At 32.8% G+C, this 22,545-nt stretch overlaps 3 protein-coding genes across 22 annotated transcripts; 1 reads left to right on the top strand and 2 right to left on the bottom strand.

Moving 5' to 3' along the window:
* Positions 1-4,235: 4,235 nt before the first annotated feature.
* LOC111916300 (basic leucine zipper 6) lies at positions 4,236-6,426 on the top strand. 3 transcript variants are annotated; one of them, XM_023911938.3, is made up of 5 exons: positions 4,236-4,384; positions 5,204-5,711; positions 5,803-5,878; positions 5,956-6,082; positions 6,185-6,426. In XM_023911938.3, exons 2-5 carry the CDS (start codon positions 5,242-5,244, stop codon positions 6,337-6,339), a joined length of 828 nt encoding a protein of 275 aa, XP_023767706.1. In that variant the 5' UTR covers positions 4,236-4,384; positions 5,204-5,241; the 3' UTR covers positions 6,340-6,426. The 3 variants fall into 3 exon arrangements, with proteins under 3 accessions (XP_023767706.1, XP_023767707.1, XP_023767708.1); XM_023911939.3 differs by lacking the exon at positions 4,236-4,384 and adding an exon at positions 4,402-4,582; XM_023911940.1 differs by lacking the exon at positions 4,236-4,384 and adding an exon at positions 4,568-4,687.
* LOC111916298 (xanthoxin dehydrogenase) lies at positions 6,398-13,957 on the bottom strand. 17 transcript variants are annotated; one of them, XM_042899421.2, is made up of 9 exons: positions 12,912-13,935; positions 12,720-12,822; positions 12,422-12,492; positions 12,059-12,136; positions 11,790-11,901; positions 10,971-11,649; positions 7,872-8,144; positions 7,450-7,528; positions 6,398-7,272 (listed from the first exon to the last, which is right to left on the bottom strand). In XM_042899421.2, the coding sequence occupies exons 8-9, from the start codon at positions 7,491-7,493 to the stop codon at positions 6,480-6,482; spliced, it is 837 nt and encodes a 278-aa protein (XP_042755355.1). In that variant the 5' UTR covers positions 7,494-7,528; positions 7,872-8,144; positions 10,971-11,649; positions 11,790-11,901; positions 12,059-12,136; positions 12,422-12,492; positions 12,720-12,822; positions 12,912-13,935; the 3' UTR covers positions 6,398-6,479. The 17 variants fall into 17 exon arrangements, 14 of the variants coding, with proteins under 14 accessions (XP_042755355.1, XP_023767703.1, XP_023767694.1 ...); XM_023911935.3 differs by lacking the exon at positions 12,059-12,136 and having other exon boundaries at positions 10,971-11,517; positions 11,588-11,649; XM_023911926.3 differs by having other exon boundaries at positions 10,971-11,901.
* A 2,943-nt stretch (positions 13,958-16,900) lies between these two features.
* On the bottom strand, positions 16,901-18,949 carry LOC111916297 (vacuolar protein sorting-associated protein 60.2). 2 transcript variants are annotated; one of them, XM_023911916.3, is made up of 7 exons: positions 18,698-18,947; positions 17,958-18,109; positions 17,770-17,863; positions 17,635-17,706; positions 17,442-17,553; positions 17,204-17,361; positions 16,901-17,115 (listed from the first exon to the last, which is right to left on the bottom strand). In XM_023911916.3, the coding sequence occupies exons 1-7, from the start codon at positions 18,764-18,766 to the stop codon at positions 17,062-17,064; spliced, it is 711 nt and encodes a 236-aa protein (XP_023767684.1). In that variant the 5' UTR covers positions 18,767-18,947; the 3' UTR covers positions 16,901-17,061. The 2 variants fall into 2 exon arrangements, with proteins under 2 accessions (XP_023767684.1, XP_023767683.1); XM_023911915.3 differs by having other exon boundaries at positions 17,635-17,863; positions 18,698-18,949.
* Positions 18,950-22,545: the final 3,596 nt, after the last annotated feature.

Genomic DNA, 22,545 nt, shown 5'->3' with positions numbered 1-22,545 from the left:
AGCCTTTCTATTTATATCAGAAATTTAGTTCGTCAAAGGAGTTTAAAGATAGGGTTAACCAACATGCAATAGACACAAGAAGGGAGTTGGATTTTGAGAAGAATGATAAAAACAGAGTAAGGGTTGTATGCAAGGGAACCATAACAAGCCTAGGTGGTGGGACCGGTCAAGAAGTAGTCAACGAAGAAGGTAAATGTCCTTGGGTTCTTTTAGCTAGTAAGTGGAAACGTGACAAGTATTGGACAGTTAAAACGTATGTTAGTGAACATAAATGTCTTCAAACAAGAAAGGTTAGGGCTTGTGATTACAAGTTTCTTTCAAAGCAAATTCTACAACTGGTGGAAGCAAACCCAAAAATTCCAGTCAATGCTTTAAGGGAACAACTTCAACGTATCTACAAAGTAGATATTTCTAAGATGAAAGCCTTTAGGGCAAGAGAAGCAGCCTTAAAAAATATCAGGGGTGATTATGCCACTCAGTACAAGATCTTACAAGATTATTTGTTAGAGGTGCAGACTCAAAACCCAGACACCACTATCAAGCTTGATGTTGAAAGTGAACCAAATCCTGATGTTGAGACAAGAACCTTCAGACACGTGTACGTGTGCCTTGGTGCTTTGAAGCAAGGATTTGCAGTAGGAAAGAGGGATTTTCTTGGGGTAAATGGGGCTTTCATGAAAGGAACTTTCCATGGTCAAATTTTATCTGCAGTGGTACATTTTCTCCTTATGTTGTGGTTGAACCATATATTTTGATTTATTTTTTTACTTTTATTTATTGGTTTGTATTGCACAAGCTTTAGATGGGAATAATGGAATATATCCTTTAGCATATGTTGTGGTTGAAGCTGAGACATTGAACTCTTGGACATGGTTTTTAACTCACTTGGGTGATGACCTAGGGTTGGCTTCAAATTCAAATTTTACATTTATATCAGACAGACAAAAGGTTATTTTCTTGTGTTTTGAATACTAATATCTAAAGGAAAAGATATCACTTACATAATGTATCTTTCTTGTAGGGTTTAAGTTCTGTCATCGCATATTTGTTTCCTTGTGCAAAGCACCGGTATTGTCTTCGCCACATACACGACAATATGTTGTCACGTTGGAGGGGGATAAGTTTAAATAACTGCTTTGGAATTGTTCAACAACATGTACTGTGCAAGAGTTTGAAAAGGAATGGAAGAAGTTAGAAAACTAAATCAAGAATGTTATGAGTGGCTTAAACAAATACCACCTCACCATTGGGCACGTTCTCACTTTACATGTTTGACCATGTTATATATTCTAATGTATGATAACTATTGTTGTATACTCTAATGTTTGCTAACCAATTTTACATGTATTATATTAATTAATAGGGAGAGCACATTCTGATATTGTGATAAACAACATATGTGAGTGCTTTAATAGCAAAATAATAGAAGGACGTGATACACCAATTATCAATTGCTTAGAGTTCACCCGGGAGTACATCATGAAGAGGATTGTGAATGTTGAAAAATAAATTGACAAAGCAACAGGCCCTTTGACTCCAACAGCTACCAAGCTATTGCAAAAGATCAAAGATCAGGCAGAGGAGTCTATAGCATCGTTTTGTGGAAATGGAAAGTACCAAGTGAGTGGACCTTCGCAAGATTAGTGTGTAGTGAATGTGAATCAATGAACTTGTTCATGCAAGAAGTGGGAAATAACTGGAATGCCATGCAAACATGTTGTATCTGCAATTTGGGACATGAGGAGAAATAATGTTGCAATTGGTATTCCAGAAACCTTTGTTCATGAATGTTATTGGCTATCAACCTGGAGGAACATGTACTTTTTCAAAGTGGATCCGATAAATGGTAGAAGAATGTGGATGAAGTCACCTTGTCCAACTACTTTGTTGCCTCAAAAACACCGTGTCCCAATAGGAAGACCAAAAAAGAAAAGAAGGAAGTCAGTTACAGAAAAAAAGGATATGATCAAAAGGAATACAGTTTCTAGAGCACAAAAAACTGTTACATGTACCAAATGTAACAACAAAGGACACAATCCCAGGACTTGCAAAGGGCAGTTACCAACTATTGGTGGTGCATATGGGAAGGAGAAAGGAAAAGAGAAGGAGAAAGGAAAAGAGAAGAAGAAAGGAAAAGAGAAGGAGAAAGGAAAAGAGAAGAAGAAAGGAAAAGAGAAGGATCCATTGTAAACTCTTTTATCATGTGATGCTTTTGTTTTGGTTAAACTATTATGTCATGTGATGTTTGTATTTTGGTTAAACTGTATTGTGTTTAGTATCACCAAAACAATTGCAGTTGGTACTTAGACATTTGTTTTTGGTTAAACTCTTATGTAATGCTTTTGTTTTAATGTTATCTAATGGATAAATTATTGGTACTTTGACATTTGTTTTTGGTCATTTCATTTGGCATGTTTTTGGTCATTTCATTTGGCATGTTTTTGGTCATATGTTAAATGAAAAATACCAAAAGATAACATTTGCAGTGCATCTATTAATGTACCAAAAGATACCCTTTCTCTCCCAATTCCAACAATACAAGATGGTAATAATCCATTGTAATCTTTTATAAGACAACAAAGTGCAACTATTAATTGTACCAAAATATACCATTTCATTAAAATGCAACAATACAATTATACAAACATGCTAATATCACCCTTTCATTAGATCATCTTCAACCAAAAACCACTACTGATATACCTAATACTACAATTTGTAAACAATTATCCCAAAAAACAAAATCCAACTGACAATTAACAACATTTTCAGGTTCCGATTTTGGATTTCAAGTTCTTCATTCTGGATTTCAAGGTCACGATTTTGGATTTGAAGTTCTTCATTATGGATTTCAAGCTCAAGATTTTGGCTTTCAGCCTCATACGTATGATTTTCTTCATCTACCCACGAAATAAATCCACTTCTTGGTCCTTGAAGTTTTCAATAGCCTCGATTAGCACAAACTAGGGTTCATCCTAGAAATTACCAAAAAAAATTGATAACTCAATACATGTAAAGGGCATGCATAAAAAGGTCTACCAGGGTTTCTCTTTGTTCCTGAAGTTCGTATGATCCCTACAGCTCCACACTTGCATTTCACCATAATCAATTTTGTGGATCTTCAATCTTCACGAGCAAAAGAAATAGAGTAGAAGAGGAGAAGTGGAAGCACCGATTGAGAAAAGAAGGAAGGAGAAGTAGTTTTAAGTCCGTTGTAGGGTTGAAAGGACAAAAATTCCCCCAGCGTGCCACTCACGTGAGGAGTTCCTAACCCCAAATCAGACGGAGCGTTAACTAAGGGACTAGGCGGGTAACGAAATAAAGTTATAAGGATGGTCCAAGTTAAAAATTATTTCCAGAGACGAAGCGTGCAAGTAACAACAAATCATAGGGACCAACTGTGCACTTTTCTCTTTATGTAAATATAATTTGTGTCAATCATTTTTCAAATTTTAGTATATCATTTTTAGCGTATAATTTTATTAGATCTCATTTTGGTGTTAATTACACACTTATTAGCAAAAAAATTCTAAAGCGAAATAAACCTCAAAATTGAACAAAAAAAAGACGTATACAAAGACCGTAAGAATGATCCGGAAAAAGACCGGATTGATTTAAGACCAGTCCAAGACCACCAATGTGCATCTATGATACCATCTATAAAAATCCATTAGTTATGCTATACAGGCCAACTAATTCGCGAGTGAGCTTGAGCCCATACAACTCTTTACATATTTATCAGTCACATGGTCAACACTAAATGTTCCTTCAATGATTCTCTCCCATAGACTCCAAATAAATCATTTTTATCATTCGTGAAGGTCATCATCTTCGGCCCTTTGCCGTTTATAAAAACCCTGGACGAAAATTTGCTAAAAAGCTGTAACACACACACACCAAATTTATTACCTTCCAAAAAAATTCACGAGCATACAAATTTCCGGCTTAATTTACCAACTTTTTTGTTTATGTCTAGAAAAAACAAGATTTATTTGTTAAGAAAAAGTAACATTACGAATTCACGGGCTGTGAAACAATTTTAGTGATTCTTTTACGATATAAGATGAAAATTAATCACCTGAATATATTTAACCACCAAAAATTAATCATTTTAATGAATACTGTAGAAAAAGCCTAAATTTGTTTATCAAGTGGACTCAAAGTCATAAACCTATCCATCCGTCCCAAACTCCAAAATCCAAATTACCAAATTTTAATGGTTTAAATATTTTTTTTTTGTTTGAAGTTGAACCCCACTTGTACAAAGCAGTCACCCAGCTAACGTGTAAAGACCCAAAGCGTGACGACGTGAACCGCTCAGCTGGAAATCACACTCTACGCATCGTATCTCCTCTCCATACTCTCTCGAAAATCGGGGAAAAAGGTACGTCAAATTTCCCAAAAATTCCCTTGTTTCTTCTTACATTGTTAATCTTCACTCTTTTCTACTACAAGTTTCTCCAATTGCATGCGAAAAAGTTTGATTGTCTTAATCTTCTTTGTATCATGGTTTGCTTTATTCCATATATGACTGACAGTTTCCTTTTCACCTTTTGGAGAATGAATAATCGATGAAACTCAGGTCTCTTTTGATAAAATTTCTACTCATTTTGATGCTTTCAACTGCATTTCGTTTTGGTATACTGTGGTTTCGATGTGTGAGGGGGGTTTCGTGCTTCGGTTAATGGTGAATTGTTGTTTTTTTTGTACATTCAGTTAAATTAATCGACTAGGTTTTCTAAATCGCTCAAATTATGTTACCGTTCTTTTGTTTCTACCCTGATTACTACATGAGCCAAGAACTAGAACCGATTGGTACATGAAAGAAGCGGCAGAACGCTTCTATTCCAAAAGAGGACGTGTGTGTATGTAGGTTTGGGTTGAATTTTGATGCCAAACAAGTTATTCAACTTGATAAACTAGGTCAACGAATTTGAATTATCAGACCGTGTCCCTTGTTTATTTTCTCTAATTTGAAAGAGTGAGAAACGCCGACTCTAGTTTCTGTAGGAAATCTTGGTTTTGTAGGCAAAAAACTAGGTTTTGAAGGTCCAAAACAGATTAATCTTTTCAACTCCCTTAACCCTATGAAAATTGCACTATACTACTTCTAGCATGCAACTGTTTGAGCTTCTTGTTGCATCTAATTATATAATTATAGTGTTCCAGAAATTACTCAAACTATTCTTGTTTCCTTTTTCAGTTTGTTTTCATCTACAAAGGTAAAAAATCTAGTTAACCATGTCAAGGCAACCTCAACTTCCACCTCGGTGCCCTATCTCAAAGACAAATTTCCCAATTTATGATCCGAGCAATCAGCCACGGCTCCAGAAAACTGTATCAGAAAGTTTTGTTTTTGAAGAACATCCCGACTGGCTAGACGATCTGTTAGGTGATTGTGAACCAGGTTTAAAACTTAAGTCTCATCGTAGGGCATCTAGTGATTCTGGAACTGTTTTGGATGGGCTTGTTGAGTTTGAAAAAGATGATAAAATTGGAACTTCATCATCTTCTTCTTCTTCATTGGAGTCTGGTTGCATATATGGCCCTAACTCACCTAGGAGCAAGGACAAAGTATCATCCATTCAAGAAACTGCTATAGTTTCTGCTTTATCAGAGTACGCCTCTCATGCTCCTCTGCAACTTGATTCAGTTGTACAACTACAAGATTCAACTGATGAACTTAATATGGAGGCTAAACCATTTAAAAGGTTAGATTTATTAGTTTGTGAACTCTTTTATTTGATTGTCTTAGCAAATTATTTATACTGTTAAGCTGAATTTTTGGTACTGATTATTTAGGCACTCTGCTCAAAGGTCACGAGTCCGTAAACTCCTGTATATAGCAGAACTAGAAAGAACTGTTGAAAAATTTCAGGTCAAAGTAAAGCCATCATTTAGAATCTATTTTCTATCAACGTTTTTATATTTATCTTATAATGTGTTATGATGCAGAATATCGTGTCAGAATTGGGTATTAGAGTTGATTCTCTTGTAAAACAACATGTCTATTTGTCAGTGGAGAACAAGCAACTAAAACACAAGTTGTCCAGAGTACAACAAGAAAAATTTCTCATGGAACGTAAGTTGTTCATCTTTCATACTTCATACTTCATACTTCATCCCCAATCCTATTAATTTTTACATTTTCTGACATACAAGATTTATGAATTTTGATACACAGGCCAATACCAGTCTATGAGAAATGAAATTGAGGGATTGAAACGTTATGCCAATAGCAGCAAGATAAAAGCACATTTTAGGTCAAATTCTGCTGGTGATTCTGAGAAATTGCATACTTGGCACATGATTGACATGGGCAAGCTTCAAATTAACTGAAACATTTTTTACTTTGTGTCACTTTTGATGTTGAACATTAGACTTCAAATCCGTTCCAAGTTAAAAAGTTCCAAAACTTTTATTCAATGCACACAAATCCAACAATAAAACATTACAACTCATATATAAAATTAAAACAATCACCGAAACACACGAAGTGAGTGATTTGTAGCTGCGAAACCACCATCAACAAACAGATTGTCCCCACTTATATACCTCGCGTCATCACTTGCTAAAAACAACACCGCGTTCGCCACGTCATCCCGCTCCAACTCCACACCCTGCAAGTTAGCATTCTTCCCGATAAAAGCTCTGAACCCCGCCTTGGCATCATCTGTCCGTTCATCCTCATAAAGATGTGCCAACGCGAGGTCCGTCAAAACCCCATACGGTGACACACAGTTCACACGAATCCCATGTTTCCCGAGCTCAGCCGCCGCACCTTTTGTCAACCCCACAACCGCGTGTTTGGACGCGGTATACGCATGCGGGCCCAACCCTCCCGTAACACTTGCCACACTAGAAATATTAACAATCGAGCCTTTTTTTAATGGGATCATGATCCTAGCTGCGTGTTTCATCCCGATAAATGTGCCTTTGGTGTTGACATTGAATATTTGTTCGAAGGTCGATATGGGAAATTCACGGATGTCTGGGCAAGGTGGCCCGCTTATACCGGCGTTGTTGACCATGATATCGAGTGTGCCGAAATTGGAGACTGAGAAGTCGACTGCACGGGAGAGGTCGTACTCGATTGCCACGTCAGCGTGGATGAAACGGGTGGTGGGACCGAGGGTCTCACATAAGTGTTGGCCGAGGTCATCTTTGATGTCGACTACACAAACTTTTGCACCGTGTTTGTGGAAAAGACGCACGATGCTCTCTCCGATACCGGTTGCACCACCTGTTACCAAAGCCACCTTTCCTAATAACCTGAAAAATGATATAAACTTAATATTTGTGATTAAATAAAGTACATATGATTAATAAATATCAATTTAATATACAACACAGTATTAGAGTTAAATTAAAAATTATATTCAGTCAAACTTGAAGGAGGACCAAAGTATGCATGAAAGTTTAAATACTAAGGATTAGTATGATACGGACCTTTGAGCAACAAGAGGCGAATCGCTAGAACTAGCTGTTGTCATTTGAATCTCGCTGTAGATTGTTTCACAACACTAGGCTGTGGGTGTTATATATGAATCACGAGAAACAGATTTGATTTCAATTCAAGTTGATGTGCAAATCAGAAAAATACTTCAAATTCAAAATGAACTGTAGATCAAATATTGGAAGAAAGAGAAAGAAATATTGGCGTTAAACATAACATGATAAGATCTAAATTTGTTTTCGTTTTTGGGAACATCAAAACTTGGTGTTAAGTTAGCTATTGAAGCTACAGTCTAGATGTTGCTGCTTTTACTGCCAGATTTGAAGTAGAATTAGAATCGATCAAAACATCGTAGCTCATGAAGAGAGAGAGAGAGAGAGAGAGAGAGAGAGAGAGAGAGAGAATATGAACGTACCAGAGAAGAAGTGATAGTCGGTTGGATGGAAGTGTGGTGACTCGAGACTCTCGGACCCACTTATAGACCGCTACTATCTACTATAGTGTACTGTGAACTCTCTCCTCACTAACGGCTTTTGGAGCATGATATATGAAACCCAACAAATTTCCCACTTCCAGTCGGTAATATCGTGACTCTGGATTTTTGACCAAAATGCCCCTTTCATCCAAAATAAAAGATCCAAAACCACAGCTGATGTTCTTGGCCACTAATATCCCTTTGGTCCTGGGTCTAACAAGATTACAAGTAAGCTATAGCATTTCCAACCTATTCTGTTTCTACCACTACACTCTATTTATAGGGTGTAGAATAGACTAAGTGCATGACCCAACTCCATTTTATACTCTATAAAAAGAGAGATGAATAGTGAGTCAGTGACACTCTAAAGTTAATAAATCTATCATTAAGTTTATTTATATAATTTATTATTTTACTAATATATGTCATTAACTAATTTATCTTTTTTAGACAATGTCAAAAATAAAATTAAAAAGTAACTTTGCCGAGTATTTTATTTGACCCTATAAAAGATGATAAAATTTTCACAATGTAGTTAAAATATAAAAAACGATAAAATATCATGTAACTAGATTATGAAAATTGTATCATCTTTTATAGTGTCGATATAAATTATAAAATACCCGACAAAAATTTTCAAGTTAATTTTTGATGTTAAGTGCCTAGTAACTACAATGTTTTATATTATTTAATATTTTTTAATTTTAAAAGTTGTTGACAATTATTTTTGAATTATATAACTTTTTTCATAAAACATTATAAGTTTTATTTTGTTTATTAAATCAATTAATTAACTAATATAAATTTTAAAAGAAATCTATTATCTAAATCTAATTAGGATATAAAATAAAATGTTACTAATGTAGGGATCAATTGTGATATAGTCTAAAAAAAATGTTAGAGAGAAATAAGTGTTTGAAGTGTCATCTCAAATTAGCCTTATTCTCTAAATGTAAAAAGGTTTTCCAAAATCTTTTTCAAATATTATAAAATTTTAGAAAAAAACTATCATTGAAGATGTTCTTAGTCAAAAAGAGAACAAGGCCCCCCTTAGAAGAGCTACAATTATACATGGAACAAACACTAGACATGAAGTTGGATCATATGTATCTACATTTTTCTATCCATATAACGGACCCCTTATCACATATATAAATTGATGAATTTTGTAATAAATTGAGGTAATAAAAATAATTGAGGTAATAAAAATGATTAGGATATGTACTTTGCTATAAATGCTAACAAAACAATATGAATTTATTATTTAAATAAGTCATTAACCCTATTTCTATATACCGGACAGAAAAAGTTCAATCCCCTCCCCATTGGATAAACTAGAAAATCAATAGGTTTTATAAAGACCACACAAGTCTATTTAACGCATTTTAGTCATTAGATTGTTAATAAACAAGGCTTGTGACTTGACGCCACTTCCATGAGCTTAAATAAAATACAATATGACTGAATTAATGTAATCTAATTAATATTTACTTTTCAAATATCCGGCCTGTGTGTTCTTAACTATTACGATATATTAAAAAATCATGAATTTAATTTTTTTCAGGTTTGATTTGGATTTTTGTGTTGACCACTAGAGAGCTTTTTTTTGACCCATGGTGCATATAGAATTATATATTTGATATTTTTATGTATATGATAAGAGCTTAATTGTTTGCGGAGTAAAATATTATAAGGTAGTATTTGATTTTTGTCTGTAATCTTCTTGATCTTTTTTGTAGCGTCAAACAGACCTTATGCTAACATGTATATATTAACATTCGTAGAGTGTTCGAGTTTAGAAGACCATATACCTAAAAAGGTGTGTGTCTTCTTTTTAGCGCAAATATTACTACCGTCTTCTAACATTTTCAACCATCTTCTAAACTAAAAAACATCATTATCATTGTAGTCATTTTATACAAATGACATAATTATATTTGCATTCAATTACATTATGTTGAGCACCTAAAATCAAATTATTCATGGTAAATCATTAACAACGATTAAAATTAGAGTAAATTGCACGAATGGTCCCTATGGTTTGAGTAATTTGTATGTTTGGTCTCTAACTTTTTTTTTAACACGTCCCTACAGTTTGTTTTTGTTGCGTGCTTGGTCCATGTCTTATCTAAAAAGACTATTTTGCCATTAATTTTTTTAACAGGTTCCTACAGTTTGTTTTTGTTGCGTGCTTGGTCCATGTCTTATCTAAAAAGACTATTTTGCCATTGATTTTTTAATTTATTTAAATCAAATTGGGTAGGTAAGATAAGGTGAGGTGGAAGTGGGGTTGAGAGTGTGTTTATTTAAATAAATTAAAAAATCAAGCGCAAAATAGTCTTTTTAGGTAAGACATGGACCACGCGCGCAACACAAACAAACTAGGGACCTTCCGAGTTAAAAACATAAGTTCGGGGCCAAACGTGCAAATTACCCCAAACCATAGGGATCATTCGTGTAATTTACTCTTAAAATTATAATAATTTTTTTTATGAATGCCTTTTTTTTTAAATATTTCTCGTTTTACCTACAACGAAATATTGACTAAAGATAAAAGGTCACTTTATATCAATGATATAGTTATATTTGAATTCAATTACATTATGTTGTGCACCTAAAATCGAATTACTCATGGTAAACCATCAACAATGATTAAAATGATTAATATTTTTTATTCGAACTAGAGGGAATGCCCACGCTCCGCGTGGGACAGAAGGTATTGCTTTTGTTTTATATCTACGCCTTTATTAGTTTTTTCCAGTATCAATCTACTAAAGTTGTTTTCGTTTATCCTACTGAACAGGATGGTTTTTTTGGTTTGGTTTTATTTTTTCTTTTGTTTTGTAATGTGTTGAATTGTCAAATACACAGAAATAACAAAACTATGATTCCCAAGAAAATCGAGTGCTTTAATAAAGGTTTCGACAAAATTACGTTAGCTTCTACATAACATACATATCTTTCATTAATGTGGGAGATACATTTTGAATTAAAGTAAAAGAAAATACATATGAAATCTTGGAATTAAAATGTACTTACACTTCATTGTGGAATAAATTCATTCAATGCAGGGCTCTCGAAAACATTTCCAAATAATATATATGTTCTCCTGTAAACAAATATAAAAAATAGTCCAATGTTGAATGTGAGGTTTAATTTCTTAAAATAAACAAAAACAATGGAAGTACATTGCTATTAACTACCCGTTTCCACGGCATGTGCATCATTTGACTTCCATTGTGTTGCTATGTTATTTGAAAGTGGATCATCTAGATTTGGAGCACACTTCAATAGTATCACCATAAAATACAAAATTACATATCCTCATTCATTTCTTTTAAAGAATTTTGTGGGAACAAAAAAGCAACATACAATCAATGGGGAAGAGTTGTCATTTCACCATGAATGGCAGTTTTATCTCAGTTTTAGATTGTCAATTTGACGCTGGTTAATTTAGGTCATAATCCCATAATAATAATTAAAAAAAAAAAAAAAGCAAGGCTGAAAAAACATTAAAAATATCCATTCACCAGCAAGAGCTGCAGTACATCGTGGTTTCCAAACAAAGAGACTTATATCCATTAACCTTTAGTTAAAATAAAATTGATTAATATCACTTTAAAGGCACTTGTAACCTACTCCTGGTAATTACCTACCGGTCACATTGGCCACATCATGAGCCTCTTTATGATGTCCCTTCAGCCACCATAATTTATGCCTTATGAAACACGAGCTTAGTTAATCAGAAAGTACAATCAAGCGTATATCAAATTCATTACTGATTAACAGATAGATTCTCGTAATTTCAAACAAACACATAATTGGAAATTTTAGTGAGAAAGATGATTTAGGGTGTACACTTCGAGCAGTGATAATGGGTGAGTTGGTAGAGCCAACAGAATTGGTAATGGTGGGCTGCCGCATCTCTCTCAAAACAAAAGTCTCTGCATCGCAGGATCAACAACAATAGCTGCACGGAGTACGGTATAAACAATGAAGTTATGAGGGTGTATGAGATACACCTAGAAGAAGGCACTAACTGCAATAACTACAATTGAAAATTTACAAAAACATTTTTATTTCAGACCAATCAATCAGTTTAAAGAACAGTAAAGCATGAACAAAACCTGCTACTCCACAGTAAAATCAATTCTTCAACCCTTTTCTTTATTCATGAAAAAAACGTATCTAATTATTTGTCCATACTGAATCAAGAAAATGAAAATAGATTAAATATCTAATTATTGTCATGAATAAAAAAAGCATATACACATTAACAAATTGCATTAAATTCATATCCAAATTAGAAATTTTAAATGTTTGATCGTCTATTCAATTTTCTTTAAAAATAAACTTATAGCATCCTCTTTTCAACAACGTCTTCTCAATATCAAGGCAACATGCATTTTTTTATTTTTATACATTTTAGCTTCAATAGTTTTTTTTAACATGATATAAAATTCCAAAACAACGGATATAATATTTCTTACTTATATAGAACTGACCAAGAAGTGGGATTTGCTGTACACGATGAAAAAAAGTCGAACCCATGAGTATTTACCTGTAATTTAAGTTCATGAGCATAGGAAAGTAAAAGTAGGAGGCAAAGCAAAATCTTGTAATTATAATTAATATATGAAATTTATTAAAAACACCATTACCACAAAATAACTTGTTCCGTACAGTAAGCAAATGCAACAATATTAATTTATTTGTAATCGAAGTGATTTGTATGAACCAAATTTCTTATGAAAACAGAAAGGGGAAAAAGAAAAGCAATAGAATCACCTCTTTCCCATCAGAGAGCTTCAGGACCAACTTCCCCTTTCAGTTTATATGGAAGAGTTCAGTTTATATACAAGAGTTCAAGTATTACCTTCTTTACCACATCCTGCTACAAATAAACAAACAATACCCGGTATTAAACAATTGAAACAAAGAGGATAATCGCAGGTGAAAAGAGAAAAAATTGGTGCGCACCTGGTTGAATGATACAACGGTGGAGGGTGATGAAGCTTTAAAACATCAGCAAAAAGGCGTTGTTGGTTTGTCTCTCTTCCAGCTATATCATATAGCATCTCCGAGTGCTTCAATCTGAGTTGGTGAACGATCTAGTGACCTAACGCAAAATCGAGAATCGGCATCTAAAAAAAGAAGACTTTTTTCTAAAGCATGCTTTCGAGGGTCGGTGATGGAAGGTGTTAGGAACAAAGAAAGTCAAAGCCTTCAATTTTAAACCCTAACTCGTGTTGTGAAGAACTAAAACAGATGATTTCCCCATCGTTGGCGTACAACCTCTGCACCTCACTTATTCTTTTCCACTCGAAATCCGAAACAAAAGAAGATTGGAGCAAACCAGACACCAAACGGGGATGCAAAATAAAGGATGGAATCAACCGACTCCTGTCGATGCCAACATCGATTGGAATTGGAAGCAAATAGATCTATTGGAATTGGAAGAAAATAGCGTGAGAAGCAAACGAAGAGAGTTTTGAGGTGGTGAACAGAGTGAGAAGCAGATGAAGAGGGTTTTGAGGCGGTGAATCGGTTAAAACGATGACAGTTGTCGGATTAAGCATACTCCATGAACAGTCTGAATTGGAGGTTTTGTGGTGCAATCTATGTTCCAAATGAGAGGTGAGCAGCGGGAACCACCGACAAGCGGTGAAGAGGTGGAGGAACAAATGGAAGATAGATATTGGCCGATAGAAGCGGTGATAAACACGTTGCATCTAAAACGATTACCAAGGAAACAAAAAAAAATAAAAAAAAAATAACCCATGGGAGGGCAGAGGCGGTACGTGCCCAGGACACGCATACATCCATAGACCCACTTCCAAAGAATGAAACCAACAACACTGAGAACAAATAAAGAGGAATAGAAGGGGAAGATGATACAGAATTGAAGAAGGAAGAAAGAAAACAAAAATGAGGAAAATAGAAGGGTCAAATGAGACAAAAACATGGTAGAATATAGCCAACGCAAAATGCATAAGAAAGGAGTTAAAAAGATGGCAAACCCCAACAGCAACTATAGCATAGTAGAAGGACTAAATTTGACAAAAGAGACTACACAATACTGTAGCTAAGGTATGAGAACTTTAATATATTGTATAATGTCTTTTTTTTCTAAAATATATATATTTCCTATTTTAACTACAATAAAATATTGATAGAAGATAAAATATGTAGTTAATCATTTGTTGGTCTATGAATAAGCAACAGAGGATCCGTATGATTTTAATATGAAATCTCTTAAATGAATTGAAATTTGAAACCTTTCATGGTTGTAAAACTAGAACTATTTTAAATTTCAGCATTGAAGAACTCTTTTAAGGTTAAAAAATCAATTTATTTAATTTTAATTTATTTTAACGGTCTATAGATATTAGAAAACAATATTTTTTTTGTAGATTATAGACGTTTGATAAACCTATTCTATTGTAGTTGTAGTTTATAACATTGGATCGTCAATTGTATTATTTATCCTTTCTAATTGGTTCTTTTAATGAATAATTATAACTTTAAACCGCTACAACAAATATAAAAAAGAATTTGTATTTTCATTATACAACTAAGAATAAAAATCTTAGTTCGTAAATAAAAACATATATACACAAGAAAATTGTATTCATATGTATTGATTTACATTTATTTTTTATAAAATAAAACAATGAGAAAAGGAAAAAAAAAACAACTTTTGTATATATTAACTAAATACAACAAATATTATTAAATGTATATAAGAAAAAATATCATTTGTAATATTGATTACAAACAATGAAATCATTTGATATTATTGTCGTAGCAGTATCGTGAGATGTCATCCCTCCTGAGGGTGTCCGTTTGAATGGATCAGTTTGATCTGATCCAAATTGATTTTCGTTTTTAATCATGAATCTAAATAAGCGAAACCAAATTTAAATATGATTTGATCCAATAAATTATTATTTGGTTGGGTCCGTTTTCATAGTTTAGTTTCAAGAAGCAAAACATTTTAATTAATATATAACTTTGTGTCTTAACCCACTCTATAAAAGAAACTAGAGAAAATTGTTTAATTAATTTTGAATTAGAATTTATAAACAATCAAGAAAAATATATTATGGTTTAGTAGTTTATAGACAAATTTTTTTTTGATAAGAAGTACATATTAAAATATTATAATGGATGAAATTTTTATCTATTAAAAAAATAAGTTAATAAATTTATAAATTATTAAAAATATATGTTAAAAATAAATAATATAAATAAATAAATAAATTGTTATTTTGTTTTTTATATTTTATTTTTATTTTATAAACCAAACCAATCCGAAATTAAAAATAATAATTTTGTTTTGTTGAAAACTAATCAAAAATTCCGAATATTCAAACCAAATAGTCTAATTATATAATTCAGTTTTATCAAAATAGTGAACAATCATATCTTTCCATAAGTTTGAGGGTTCAAGTCCGGACATAGATGAAATTCAAAAATAATTTAGAAATATATTAAAGTGTATTGATATTCTAAAAAAGTAAATGAACTTAACTACATTTAATCTTAAATTTAAACTACCTAACGGCCATTATGAATAAATAAAATAATACTTCTCATGATAAACATATATAAGTATAATAACTCAAAAAAATGTTATATGTTGAATAAAACTCACTTATTAATAACAATTCTCATGATAAACATATACAAGTATAGACTAGCGTTGCAGATTTAAAGCTACATTTTTCAATGAATATAGCAGCATGTAATTATTGGTATATTTGTTATTATTTTGGGTTTAAAATAGTTATTTGTGATAATTAAAAGAAATAATATAATTAATATAACTATGAAGATAAAAGTATTTTTAATGTTTATGTCGAATATATGATTACCCCCCCCCCCCCCCCCCCCCCCCCCCACACACACACACACACACAAAAATAAGTGTTATAAAAATGAAGAACAATGGCAATACTTCAATGGCTTGTATATATTACCAGGAAAAAAGATTGCTAAATATACAAATACAACACTCAACATTCAACACACCCATCCGCCCATGTTCCATTCCCAAATTTGTAGGGGTCGTCAGTATTCAGTAATCAGTCATGTGGAAACCCAAACTAACTTTATCCCCTAACTGACATCATAAAATAACAATATATTTAACTTTTAAGAATAAAACTATAAAAGTTAGGAAAATCATAATATATTATAAATTTCTTATTAAAAGAATTCATTATAAAAAAGGGAATGTTTAAACTGTCATGTATTTAATATAAGGTTTTTTTTTCAACAACATGCATATAATAAGTTGCGTTTTATGAAATTTGCCATGTATTTTATGATTCATTAACTACTATTTTGTATATACAATTATAAATTTAAAACAAAAAATTAAGTCAAATTATATGATGACTCTCCTAGGTAAATTCATTTACAGTTCAGTTTAATAAAACAATCATAAATCATTTATAAAATATATTACTCAAAAACCTACACAATACAATAGTTGTCGATATATTTTGTTAATTTTTAACTAACTTGTCTACAAAGGTTTTAATATTATTACATTTGATTGAATTTTAACTAAATTTTTTACAAATGGTTTAATGTTGTTGCATAACCTAAAATGTTAAGGAGACGATTTAAAGCCGATGCAAAAGCAACCACAATAGAAGAAATTTTTTTCTATAATTTTTTCATTAAAAGGATTAATGTGCCCCCACAATAGGAGAGTTTTTTCAATTTAATTATTTATATTTTGTTTGTATATTTGTCTATTTACAAAGACTACTTCACCATTTTATTAAATATTCCAACAACTTCACGGTTTAAAATATTGTACAAAACAATAGAAAAAGAATAACAAATTTCTTTCCCATTTTCCAACATAAGAAATATATAAAAAAAAATTTATAGGAATATTATAAAACTTAAATTTTAAACCAAAAACCAAATGCAAAACTTCAACCAAAGGCATCTACATGAATAAAGCATCAATTACTTAAAAAGTGCCAACAAATCATATACATCCCCAAGCAGTGACAGCAAGTATCATGTTCAAATTATGCACACTATTGTTAAGACTTAAGAGACGTAAAAAGACAATACTGACCCTAATCCACCTTAAAAAATAAACCTCTTAACTACGAAGAGATGCATGAGGGACAGCAGGAAAACCAAATTCATCCACAGCCTGTAAAATTAAACAAAAATAAAAAAATAAAAACACATAAATTACCATTATCAATTATCACTTGAAGCTGATTGTATTTAAAAGTTACCTGATTGTTAGCTCTGCCAGCTGGCACTGCATGTCCACTTGGAGCTGAAGGCAGATTAAGTTCTTCATTCAGATCAGGCTCATTATCAGGTTGAAGATATGAAGGCACCCCTTCACCTTCAGTTTCTTGACCCATGTCTGCCTCCAAAGCATCAAGTTCTGAAACATTTCGATAAAGTGAAGTTAACATTTAAAAAAAAAATAAAATAAAATAATAATAATAATAAATTTGTGCTTACCACCCATGAGATCATCTTCATCAATATCATCTGGCACACTGTAACTTCTACCAAGAGATTCTTGTATCTCATTGCTTATATCCATCATGTCCATCATTTCATCTTGCAAATTCTAAACATAAACAAGATTAAATGGATTGGTCAGTAATTAGAAATTATCAAAACAACAACATTCATAAATAATTATACTAACATCAATGTCTTGAATCTTCACAGTCTTCATCATTCCTTTCAGCTCTTTGTTTGCTGATTTCAAAGCTGTCATCTGCAAGATACAAAATTTATAAATAAGTCTTTGAACAAAATGCTTAATAACTGTGACACATACTGTTTGCTGAGCATCTTTAATCCCTTCTGAAGCGAATGCAACTTGATCCAGATTGAATGTTTGATTGTACAACATGTCACGTTGTCCTTCATACCTGTCAAGAATCATTAAAGATTGATTGTATATTAATTTACATAAGCAAATACATATCCACACATATATATGATGTATGTATATTCAAAGCCTACATTCTTTTTTGTTTAAGAACTCTCATTGCTCGAGCCTTCACAGCTTCTTGAGCGGGACCTGGTCTGGTCTTTTTGATCTGTTCCTTGTATCGAGCAAGTTCCCCATCAAGTCTTTTGATCTTCTCATCCACTGTTTCACCTCTTTTATTGATCTAAAACAAGTTATACAAATTTATCAGGCATACATTTTAAGAAACGATACTTAGAGTTTGTAAGAAACACTTAATGTAGATAATCCATGGTGATGGATCAACTTAGAGTTTGTATTAATTATCAGCACTGAAGGTGTATGACATATAATATTGTTTACGTTTGTTTGTTGGAACATAATTCAGTTGATCGATATAAAGCATGGAGATATATAAGCTTGAAACGCAATCAATTCATACTATGACTCATTCCCATGTCATAAGATGCCAAGATATGATCATATAATGATATAAATTTTAATTCCATGATGAGGATCACAACTATTATGCAAAATAGTATGCCGATTGCATAATGCATACTATACAGGAATCTATGTTACATGGATAAAACTTATATAAGTAAATAAGGGCTTTAAAGAGGAATTAGGATTTTTTAGCCTATCAAAGTATTATGCTGTTTTGAAATATTGGTTTCACCCCTACCTATTTAGGATTCCCAATTAGTAAGCGTAATAATAACCCCATATACAATGATCGATCAAATTAAACATGAAATCAAACATAATCGAATGAGATAGACAGAGAGAGTACCCGATCAGAGGCGTCATTAAGGGAAGGAGGCGGTTCCTTGTCTTTCTTAACGCCGAACACTCTCCTCATCGCTGAATTACTTCAAAACTTTCGCTGATTTTAGGGGTTTCTTCGGATTTCAATCCCCAATTCGACAGACGCAGATGACCTACTATGAGAAGGAACAAAGTCAATGAGAGATCTTGCGTCTTCTTATCCTCCGACTGTGGGACGCGTCCCTGCGTAATTTCGTTGAATGTGATATGTACGTCTTCTTTCTTGCTGGCTTCTGATATCGTCAATCTCTCTGAGCGGAAATTACAAAACCAGTCCCTTGACAGTTACATAGTTTATAGAATTAGTCCTGTGATTTTTTAAACTGACAGTTTCTGTTTTCATTATAAAATCTTTTAACAAAACGACACACACTTGACACTCCCCATCCTCATTGTCTGTGTTGTTCGATGAGTCGTGTTGTGTCGCACATGGATAAATAACAATCGTACACGCATTGAAAAAAAAATTGTTTCCTTTTTGGTTTGGATCTTGTATTTGTAACTATGTGAGTTCTTGTAATTACATTTATTTTTATTTTTATCGTTTTGGCTCTTTACTAGCTCTTTACTTTTTTTTTTTTTTATGTTGTTATCATATGTATTTTTATACTAATTTTCTTTTGTTTCCGTTTTCATAAGGAATAATGACTTAAAAGGATAATATATTTTTTGAATTATATACATTTAGTCATTACGTTTTTTTTTCATCATATTTTCCTATTGAGCTTGTTGAACTATTCAAATAACATCCTTATGACCTGCTATCGGAGGTTTAGCTGGTTTTTAGCATATTTGACGACTCCGACAATGCTTTGGTCATCTTATTTGGCGAGTCTCTGACGTTTATGATTTTCTGACGAAGATGAACACACAACATACACATAAGATATCTTTCAGATTCAAGGCTTTTATTCTTCCCTCTCTCTTTCTTATCTTTTCTCATGAACTCAAGATCTGTGATGAACACAAACATACATAATCATCAAATGAGTGTATGACTGTTGTTTCAAAATCAAACATGAACACACACAAATCTGAAAATCGCTTCAATAAACCCAAATATGATGTTCGAGCATGAACACATACACACAAACACTTCTGGAGATCGTTTGATTTATGTGAAGAAGATGAACACGATGAACACACACACACACATCGATTTTTGATTTTTGTGAAGAAGATGAAACGATAAACACACACACATACCTTGAAGACCATTTAATTTCTAAAAAAAATATAAACGCACACAACGATTTTTGTTCAAGAACACACATCAATTTCTTTTCAAGAACTCACACATGTTTTCAAAATCGAAATCTGGGAAGAAGATGTTCGAGAACACCCGCATCAATTTCTAGGAAGAAGATGTTCAATTTGGAGTTTGTTTGTTCTTCTCATCCAATATATTGAGAGCAAGGGAAAAAAACACAGGTTTGATTTTCTTTTTGTGAGCAGAAAGAAAGAGGCTCGATTTTCTGGATTGGAGCATCATGAGTGTGTGTATGTTCTTGAATAGATTAAGTTGAAGAATGGATGTGTGTGTGTTCTTGATCTAAAAAAATTAAATTGTTTTAGATTTTTGGCCGGAGACTCACCGAATTATTAGAACCAGATTGGTCCGAGTAGAGTTATGGCAAATGGCCGAAACTTGGTAAAACTCAAAGAGGTTGAGATGTGGATTCGAGGTGTGAATGCGGAAATTGAAAAGTTTTAGGTAGAAGAGTCTTATATATGTTGTTAAAATTAAAGGAGGTTTTATCGACCGCGAACAAAATATGTATCTCTTACAATTTCCAAATTCGTGTAAAAGGATTTAACTATGTAATAGCTTTTGTAAGGTTGGTTTACCTAATGCAAATGAAAAATCGTGTCATTTGGAAAAGCATACTATTTTAAATATTTAAGTTTAAAATGACATTATATTTTCTATATTTAGAGTTCATTTCCAAGATAACTGAACTTGCATACGGTGTAAACTAACAATATCTACATGATTTTCAAACAGTTTCATGTAGCTCTTAATTAGGTTGCACACAATATATGATATTTGCACTCGTTCTTCTATTGTTGATCTTCTTCGATGATGTCCATTATATTGACAAATCTTTCTATATCTTCAGACATTGTGACGAGGAGCATTTGTATATCATACAACATTATATGGAGCAGTTGTTTGATGTATAATACCATTTAAAGAACAAATTTCAGCAAAGTCTTTGGATTCATATTCTCCTCTTCGATCAAACTTAAGAATTTTGATCTTTTTGTCAAGTTGATTTTCAACTTCAGCCTTGTAATTCTTAAAAGAATTCAAGGCTTCATCCTTGGTATTTAATAAATAAATATAACAATACTTGTTGCAATCATCAATAAAAGAAATATAATAATTCTTTCCTCCTCTTGTACGTGTTACTCTAAAATCACATAAATCATAGTGGATTAAGCCAAGTATTTTATTAGATTTTTCAACTGATTTATGAGGATGTTGTGAAAAATTTGATTCCACACAAACCTCACATTTTAGGTTTTTGTCTAATGAACATTTTGGTAACATGCCAAGTTTTGCCATTCTTTGAATAAAACAAAAATTGACATGTCCCAAACGAGAATGTCATAAAAATGAAGGATCATGCATATACATAGAAGAGGGGAATAGTAGTGCTCATTGTTGCATTAGTGCTAACATTGGTTACATCATTGTTTGGTGTTTCAACACCATAGTACAAAGGTAAGACACTGACTTTGAAGAGACCATCACTAAGGTATCCCTTTCCAGCATACATCCCACCCTTGGTGAGAACAAACTTATCCGACTCAAATACAAGTTTGAATCCCTTGTTACTAAGAATAGGACCAGAAATCAGATTCTTAGTAATTTCAGGAACATGCAATACATCACATAAAACAAGTTCTTTTTCAGAAGTCAGTTGTAGCTTCACTTTTCCCTTTCTTTCAACTTTTTCAGTAGAGTCATTCCCCATAAACATTGGTTCAGAATCCGAGACTTTCTGGTATGTAAAAGACATGGTTCGGGAGTTGCAAATGTGCCTTGTGGCTCCAATATCAATCCACTAATCCACACAATTGCTAACCATGTTGGTTTGAATCACACCAACAAACTGATTTGGTGATTCAACCATGTTGGTTTGACCAGAATTTCCTCCACCATAATTGTCACCATTGTTTCCATTGTTTCCTCCATTATTTCCTCCTTGACCCCTCCTGAATTTGCAATCTTTGGCCTTGTATCTAGTTTTGCCACAAACATAACATGAACTGAAATTCTTCTTGTTAGGGCCATGAGTTTTGCCATCTTTTGAAGAGTGTTTGGAGCCTTGCTTCCTTTTCTTGTTGTTGTGCTTTGTCCTTGAAGTACTTGCTTCTCCAACAAAGTTTTCACTTGGTTCCAAGGAATTTGCATCTGCCTTCTCATTCAATCTGTTATCTTCTTCCACACGAATTCTCAACACAAGTTGCTCAAAACTCATGTCATCAGTTAAGTGCTTAAGATAACTTTGAAATTCTTCCAAGAAGGAGGAAGTTTTTCAATGATTGAACCAAAAAGAAAGTTAGAGTTGATGGGTTTTGAGCAATACATCATTCATATGGTGTACATGCAAACCCTAATAGCTTTGGATCTAGTTTGTCTAATGAACATGCAATTGATAATCCAAAGCCATAAACCCTAGATCTAATAAACTATAACTAAAATTAGGGTTTAGATCTTACCTTTGATTGTAATATAGCAATAACAATCAATCATTGGCTTCAGAAAGCTTAGTGCCTCAAGTGTTGCACCTCTAATGGAGTCAC

The sequence above is a fragment of the Lactuca sativa genome, chromosome 2 (genome assembly GCF_002870075.4).
Source record: "Lactuca sativa cultivar Salinas chromosome 2, Lsat_Salinas_v11, whole genome shotgun sequence".
Taxonomy (NCBI): domain Eukaryota; kingdom Viridiplantae; phylum Streptophyta; class Magnoliopsida; order Asterales; family Asteraceae; genus Lactuca; species Lactuca sativa.
This window is presented reverse-complemented; position numbering and strand designations above follow the sequence as displayed.